At 43.7% G+C, this 8,757-nt stretch overlaps 1 protein-coding gene across 1 annotated transcript; it reads right to left on the bottom strand.

The window, feature by feature from the left end:
• Positions 1-1,354: 1,354 nt before the first annotated feature.
• Positions 1,355-8,498, bottom strand: LOC108804548 (adipocyte plasma membrane-associated protein-like; the record flags this gene model as incomplete). Its single annotated transcript, XM_018576346.1, has 4 exons — positions 8,305-8,498; positions 4,226-4,315; positions 3,572-3,690; positions 1,355-1,511 (listed from the first exon to the last, which is right to left on the bottom strand). Coding segments are annotated over exons 1-4 (560 nt in total), but the record flags the coding sequence as incomplete, so codon positions are not given.
• Positions 8,499-8,757: the final 259 nt, after the last annotated feature.

Here is an 8,757-nt window from a genome sequence, read left to right as displayed (position 1 = left end):
TAATACAACAGTTGCTATATAACCACATTGTTTTGTTTTTTGTTTTTGTTTTTTGTTTTCTTTTTTGGTGTTGTGGCTTTTATTGTTCTTGTTTTTACTATGTCTTTAGGTTTTGTAAGGCACTATAATAGGGATAACCTAGTGGTCTGGTCTCGACTGTTCTGACACAAGCTTTTGGTAAGAATAGTTGACAACTCCCTGGGTTTTTGACCATCGGTTGAGCGACTGCTAAACCCCAAGATGACAAGATGGGAGGCAAGAGAGGCTTGTTCGCTTCTGGAGGTCCAGCTCTAACCTATTACCCTTTAGTAAATAATTAATAAATAAATAATTAATTTATCCAATTCTTAACCAGAAGCATACATCAAACAAAAAAAGGGAAAGGATTCGGGCCGCCTACTACTTGTATAGGTATATCTTCAGGGGGTAAAATAGGAATAGCTCCGCTAAGGCCGAAGTTTGGAGCGGGAAGCTGGGCAGGGGGCCAGCGTGAGCCGAAATAAAAAACGGTAGGCTTGTGTCGACAGTTGAGACCAGACACTAGAGATGGAATAATAAGGAATCCTGAAGACTGTCCTGTTTGTTTTTTGTTTTAGGTTGTTTTGTTACATTGTAGTATGTAGATGGTCATTGTATATGTCTTAATGGAAAAAACAATAAAAACTTTTGAATATGAAAAAAATACACAGGCCTCCTGTATTAAGCACTTTGAAGACTGGGATGTCAAACCCCCTTCCTGACCAGGCCATTTTTCAGTATTCAGCGCTGCGGTACTTTGACTGACGTTTATTCCGTCATGCAACGCTGTACTGAAATTAATTTTATACAATTTTTTGGGGACAGATGGAGCTTTCTTATGGTGGTATTTAATCACCGCTGGGGGTTTTATTTTTTACTATACTAAGGAAAATTTACCAGAAAAACTCTGTCCCCCTATATTAAGTTATGAAACATTTATTATTACCCAATTTTCGTTAAAATATAAGAGATGGGGTCACGTCGGGTAAATGGACACCAAACATGTCAAGCCTTAAAATTTGGGCGTGCCCGCGAGACCGCAAAAAACTGCAATACCCAAAATTGGCCATGGGTGACAATTTAAACGTTTTTACCGCTCCTCAGTTTTGTGTTATAACTAATTGATGGCCCTACAATTATTGCTTGCACTCCAACATTCGCAGTGATATGTAACAAGTGCAGCACAATTGTCGTTTTCGCACAATCGCCGCATATTTATGTTTATATGTGTGTGTACGTGGGCGGACTTAAAGGAGAACTATGAGGTGAATGCTTTTCACTCATCCTCATAGTTCTAGCCGACCTGTGACAATGAGACTGTGCCAGCACTTTATACCTTTGTTTGTTATGCAACAGAGTATGTTTAAGACAAAGAAGTTGATTTGGTGACTCACCACACCCTGACACATTCTTCCCCATTTGGGTTACGAGTTGTAAGTGTTCTCCATGAATCCGCCACAACTTTCCATCCACCGTGCCAGTGTAAAGGTTGCCTAAAGAATTATACAGTGATTAAAGGTATCACAAAACATGAAAAGCTACAAACACTGCAATTCCAATATTTAGGAGCTCTGTGAGTACAAGTCTGTCAGAGGATGCACATTTGTTAAATAACAATAGTTTAAGCTAACATTATAGCCATGGCACTATATTTCCAAAGTCCCACTCTTGCCTAGCAAAGTACGATACCTGAATGTCTAGAGAGTCCACCATATGCCTGTATTCCAACATTCACAAAGAGTTTCTTGCTACTGTAACACTGAATATAGAATACAGCTAATATTGTGATGAAACTTTTGCTTTTACAGTTTCTATCTGGCATCTCCGGTAGCAAAAAAGGTTTGGTGTATCAGGCCTGGACACATCTTCGGACAAACTTGGAGCCAGCTCTAAAGACATAACAATGCAGCTTTGATTTGATGCCATTCTTACTTCCTACGGTGGTCTCATATATAGCCCTCTTTCCTAAAATGCTGCCATATACACAGTTCTCTCAATGGCTACCTGTCTGCTGCTCCACCACAGCAGACATATGCATCTCTCTTCCCAAGTAGGTCTGGCAGCAAAAGCTTCTTGATTAATGTTACTGTTATGCCCAACAGGCTCAGCGGTAATCACCAGGCACTATACTATCAATAATGGCAGTGTCGGAGGCCCAGGCGCTTGTGATCGGACCTAGCAATGTACAGGACATCCTGGTTAAAAGGGGGCTTCTTCAAGTCACCATGGCAACTAGGATTTTCCCAACCCTTTAGATGACAGGGGCCCATATTTCCAGAGCTTCCTAGTTCCCCTCTTTTGGTCCAGCATACAAAGATCTGCTGATAAAATAATATAGAGCAAACAATGTGGTCTGCAGTAACCCAGAGCAACCATTTAAACATTGATTTTCAGCAGCTGGTTAGAGTGGAAAGCTCACTGGTTTCTGGCTGGTTAATATTGATTACTGCACTCCACTGCTCCTTAATCAAATTGGACAGGCTGGGCCCAAAACAGAACTCCCAGCAAACAAACGCACTGGTTACATACATATATGTTTACAGTTTTACCTGCCAAAAGGTTTGCAGCTCACACATTTGCCACAATGCACAGCAAAGGATGTGACACACTTATCACGGTACAGGAATTCAGCTTTGCTAGTCACCCGTCCAGCGCCAACTGGTCAGTGGGCAATTAATCGCTATCATCACCTCAGTATAATTAAAATGGAGGCAGAAAAGCTGAAACAGAAAGCGGTAAAGCTGCACCAAGTAATAGTAGAGTGGTCTTCCTGTCTGTAAAGTGTAGCAGAGCTGGGTAAATATCAAGTGTGGTTGAACGCAATTACAACTTCTTGGGAGTAACACATTAAACGTATATGTATGTCAACTTTGTAAAAACTGCTTTGTCAGGGGTTTCACTTCAAAGGACTTCACCTTTACTGAAGGTGTTCTATGAAAAATCCTCTACCTAGTGCAGCCCAACTAGGATAACACCTTCCTTCCACCTTAGCTAACAGGAAACTGTACTGGGAAAATATGAAGACTGCCACTGCTGAACTAAGACTTCTACTTGTCTGATCTGGAAGAAGAATGCAGATTAAAAAGTCAGAGTGATCTCAGGGCCCTTAAACTTGTTCGTTGTCAGTTACTCCAAAAATGTTAGTCAATGAGGGGAATTTATCAAGACTGGAGCAGACTAAATCTGGAGCAGCTGTGCATGGCAACCAATCAGCTTCTCTCTTCAGTTTGTTCAGTTAAGATTTGAAAATGAAAGAGAGAAGCTGATTGGTTGCTGTGTACAGTTGCTCCAGATTTTGTCTGCACCAGTTTTGATCAATTCCCCTCATTGGATCAACATAACAACCAGCAAACAAGCAGTTTCAGAAGAAATGAGCAATGACATCTTCCATATTCAGTAAAGATTCCCTTTAAGGTGCCCCCGGTTCTGTGCCTACAAGCTAATGAAATATAATTGCATCCTTCTATACTACTAGCTTTATACCAGTCTGCATTCCCCAAAGTAGAACATGTGTTCATTTTAGAGGCCAGTAATTCTGTTGATGTCCTTCTACCTTCATGATCACTAGTAAATGATTCTGGACCCTTCAGTTGTCCATAGAAGAGCCTTGTTCCTTCATGGATCCTTCTGTTGACAGCCAATGGTCCCACCAAATGAGGAGGTTTATCAAACCTAGAAATATAAAGAATTTTGAGATTGTAATGTAAAACATATGGAACAATGAACAGGACCAGTCCTAAAGGGAGGCAAACACAGAAAGCACATTATAATAACCCCTAAGCTCTATCTATTGCATGAAAATGTGTGTCCCAGAGCAGTTTTGGGACCAGTCAGCCTAAGTTAGATGTTAAGATGTTGGCCCTACCGAAGACTGGAAATATAAACACCCTCAGCTGTTTTTTTTTCTTCATCGAAAATAGAATAGGTTTGTGAACTGTACCTAATAAACATTTTCTAAAACTGCCACATTGCTCTGCCACACTCATATGTACTGTGGCAGAGCAATGTTTTGCAAAACAAATAAAAGTGCTCTAAAAAAAAAAATCCAACTGAAAGGGAAAGCGTGTGTGTAATTTGTTCTACAATAACTATCAAAAAATGCAAGTCATAAGCATGAGTGGGGTAAATAATAGATAAATAACATGCAAGAAAATAAACAGAAACATCAAGTAAAACATCATAGATCCTAAGACAGGCTAGGACTTACATGAATGGTTCTGGGTCTATTGGAGATGGTAACAGGTATATTCCAACAATGGCTGCAAGTAGAGCAGCAGAAAAGCCCCATTTGAGATACCTACAATAAACAAATAGCTGGTGAGGAGCAAAAAAAAACATGACATCTAAAATAGACTATATTGCCAGAAGTATTAGGACACCCCTCCAAATCATTGGATTCAGGTGTTCAATCACCTCCATGGCCACAGGTTTATAAAATCAAGCACCTAGGCATGCAGACTGCTTCTACAAACATTTGTGAAAGAATGGGACGCTCTCAGGAGCTCAGTGAATTCAAGCGTGTTACTGTGATAGGCTGTCACCTGTGCAATAAGTCCATCCGTGACATTTCCTTGCTACTAAATATTCCACGGTCACCTGTTAGTGGTATTATAACAAAGTTGAAGCAACTGGGAACAACAGCAACTCAGCCATGAAGTGGTAGCCACGTAAAATGACAGAACGGGGTCAGCGCATGCTGAAGCGCACAGAAGTTGCCAACTGTCTGCAGAGTCAATAGCTACAGACCTCCAAACTTCATGTGGCCTTCAGATTGGCACAACAACAGTGCGTAGAGAGCTTCATGGAATGGGTTTCCATGGCCGAGGAGCTGTATCCAAGCCTTACATCACTAAGTGCAATGCAAAGCGTCGGATGCAGTTTTGTTTAGCACGCCGCCACTGGACTCTAGAGAAGTGGAGACGTGTTCTCTGGAGTGATAAATCACGCTTCTCTGTCTGGCAATCCGATGGACGTGTCTGGGTTTGGTGGTTGCCGGGAGAACGGTACTTGCCTGACTGCATTGTGCCAAGTGTAACGTTTGGTGGAGGGGGATAATGGTGTGGGGTTGTTTTTCAGGGGTTGGGCTTGGCTCTTTAGTTCCAGTGAAGGGAACTCTTAAGGCATCAGCATACCAAGACATTTTGGACAATTTCATGCTCCCAACTTTGTGGGAACAGTTTGGAAATGGCCCCTTCCAGTTCCAACATGACTGCGCACCAGTGCACAAAGCAAGGTCCATACAGACCTGGATGAACGAGTTTGGGGTGGAGGAACTTGACTGGACTACACAGAGTCCTGACCTCAACCCGATAGAACACCTTTGGGATGAATTAGATGGGAGACTGCGAGCCAGGCCTTCTCCTCCAACATCAATAAATGACTATTCCCATAGACACACTCCTAAACCTTGTGGACACCTTCCCAGAAGAGTTGAAGCTGTTATAGCTGCAAAGGGTGGGCCAACTCAATATTGACCCCCTACGGGCTAAGACTGGAATGCCATTAAAGTTCATGTGCGTGTAAAGGCAGGCGTCCCAATACTTTTGGCAATATAGTGTATATCAGAGATCCACAAATATACCCACATATAGGAGATAAATATGTCCATACATGTGCAGATTATCCACAAGAAAGGTTTACTTTAGACCTTCTCTGCCAATACCTTGCACATGGATACGCTGCTGCCACATTTTACCTTTCAACAATCTCTGGTAACTGCAGGCTTTTGATCCCAGTACTATGGTGCAAATAGTAGTCCCAACATAAGTCAATGGGCTGACCAATAAAATTCAAATAAAAGGACACGAAGGGTGTAAAGAATAGTGTTTGCAGCTAAGAATGAAGCGTTTCCAGCTAAGAATGAAGCGTTTCCACCAAAGGACAAAGCATTTCCACAAAAAAGTGGTTCCAGCTAACCAAAGGGTTTTCAGCTGAGGATGAGGTGCTTCCAGCTAAGGATGAGGTGCTTCCAGCTAAAGATGAAGCACTTCAAGCTAATGCTGGGCACACACCTTACAACCATCGCAAGACTTTTGTCTTGCGATGGTTGTAAGGTACTTAAAAAAACGTACGATCTGCCCATCTTGGACAGGCAGATCGTACTTGCGATGATCGCAAGCCGCGCCCCCCTGAGGGGCGGGCTTTCGATTACCGCAATGCCGAACGGGCAGTGTGCGCTTGCCCGTCCGGCTTTTATCTTACGAACATGTTACACACCCGCCGAACATTGTACGATTCTCGGCGGGTTTTCGAACATGTTCGTAAGATAAAAGTCGTGCGACCTTACAGTTGTAGAGTTCGCACGGCTTCCACACGTCTTACGATAATCATACGATCGTGGGATTTCCCGCGATTATCGTAAGGTGTGTGGGCACCCTAAGAATAAAGCGCTTGCAGGTAAGAATGACTTCCAGGTAACACTTATCTCCTCACACACTGCAGTTGTTCTCTAGCTCTAACATACATCTTTTTATACATCTGATGGGCAGATTGCAAATCAAGATTGACAAGAGATCTCCTCCTGAGCACTATTTGACCTCACCTTAGAAGACACACACACCATCTAGATCCCTAGACATAGGAAGAGGCGACGATACGGAAATAACACCAAAGATGGAAAAACACAGACCTGCAGCACTTACAATGTCCAATAATTTCAAGCAATGAAAGCTCACGGCATGTAAAATGGAAGTATATAGGGGTGTCCTTATACTGTATTGAAGTCTCCCCTTCCTTCATTGGTAGAGAGGCTTCTATAATCACAGCTGCGAATGTTATACAAGAGAGAGGGAAGGAAGGCTCATACAATGGTCAGACCCCCAGCTGCCTATGACCGAACAATCCCCCCACCGAGCCCCGGCTTACATGTTGTGTGTCGGTGTATGGAGAGTCCTGTGAGGGGAGCGATATATACGGCGCAGAAGAAGAGCAGATCCCAGCTGGGATGGCAGAGGAGGGGCGGTGTGAGCGGGGTCATCCACAGGACACGGCCTACACCAGCAGCGCAGCCGCCTGCTCACCGCTCTCTACTGCCCTGTAATCTATATACGGGGGACTGACAATCATGGAGCGTCATACATACTGGGGAGTGGGACTGATAAACATACAGACGAGTAAAGTACAGGGGGCCGATAAACATACAGGGGAGACTGATAAACATACAAGAGGGACTGATAAACATGCAGGGGACACTGATAGGCATACAGGGGAGACTGATAGACATACAGGGGACACTGATAGGCATACAGGGGAGACTGATAGACATACAGGGGACACTGATAGGCATACAGGGGAGACTGATAGGCATACAGGGGAGACTGATAGGCATACAGGGGAGACTGATAGGCATACAGGGGAGACTGATAGACATACAGGGGAGACTGATAGACATACAGGGGAGACTGATAGACATACAGGGGAGACTGATACATACATGGACCGATAAACACACATGCATCCCTCCTGTGAAGTGGCGGAGTTCTGCAGGCAGAGAATCTATTTGGAGAAGTTGGAATTGTAATGGAAACATAGCAAGTTCCAGAGGAACTTAAAGGCGTATTCCACTTTTTGTAAAAAAAATAATAAATGCACCCATGTTATAAAAAGATAAAATGTGCATTTATTATTTTTTGCATTGCAACCAGTGGATTTGCAGGCTCCTCCCGCCGCATATGTTTACTGAGGTACTGAGCTGCTCTATAACAGCAGCTCAGTACCTCAGTAAACATATGCGGCGGGAGGAGCCTGCAAATCCACTGGTTGCAATGCAAAAAATAATAAATGCACATTTTATCTTTTTATAACATGGGTGCATCATCATTTTTTTCATCATTAAAGTTAGCTCTTTTAACTGTTGTTCCAAGTCTTCAATCAGGCCAGGTCAGGTTCAGTCATGCAAATAAGCCTTCAAATACGAGTTCACATGAAGTAGCCCTGTTTTCACCTTTAACTGCGGGGTTGCCGCTTATTGTTTTTAGCTCCGCCCAGCTGTCATTTTTAAACCTTTGGATTCCCGCCACTGTAATACTGTTTGTTTGAGCTTGACAAAGAGGTATTCCTCGAAACGCGTTGCTCCCTCGTGATCCCCGATACCACCACCACTATTGACATGACTGCCTGCCGCATTGACAGCACCTCTCTACCGCCGCTGTCAGACGACCTGCACGCCACTGCATCCGGACCAATAGGCATAGGACTTCACCATGTACTGAGCATTGCCACCCACAGTTGCTCAGTCAGACCGAACACCGTCGAGTCCTTCCCATACCGCATTGATTCCCCGTTTACAAAGCAGGGACACGAACGGAACTCCCGCTCATCCATCTCCCTCCGTCCACAGCCTCGCATTCTCCATCCCAGATGGGCACCTCCTGGTAGTGGACCAGCAATGTGAAGGTACACACCTTGGTCACCTCAATCCTCTCCAAAGGCCACCTTCTCTGGTCCCCGGACTCACATGTAAGTGTTAATTTTCCTGGCATTTTTGCAGAGACAGTTAGTCTCCAGTGTGTGATTGCATACCACCCAGGTCATCGCGCCATTTTGTGTATTGCGGCCACTCCCGAGCCGCAATACGTCTATAAACGGCAGCCCGCTGTTGTTGGTACCCCTTTAACAGTAGACGATTGCTGTTAATGTACCGTGCGGCAATAATTGTAGGGCCATCAATCACTGTTAGTACTAAAACGGATGAGCGGTAAAAGCATTTAAAATGTTCCCTGTGACTTTTTTTTTGCGGCT

Source organism: Nanorana parkeri, unplaced genomic scaffold (assembly GCF_000935625.1).
Source record: "Nanorana parkeri isolate BGI_ZX_2015 unplaced genomic scaffold, ASM93562v1 scaffold65, whole genome shotgun sequence".
Taxonomy (NCBI): domain Eukaryota; kingdom Metazoa; phylum Chordata; class Amphibia; order Anura; family Dicroglossidae; genus Nanorana; species Nanorana parkeri.
This window is presented reverse-complemented; position numbering and strand designations above follow the sequence as displayed.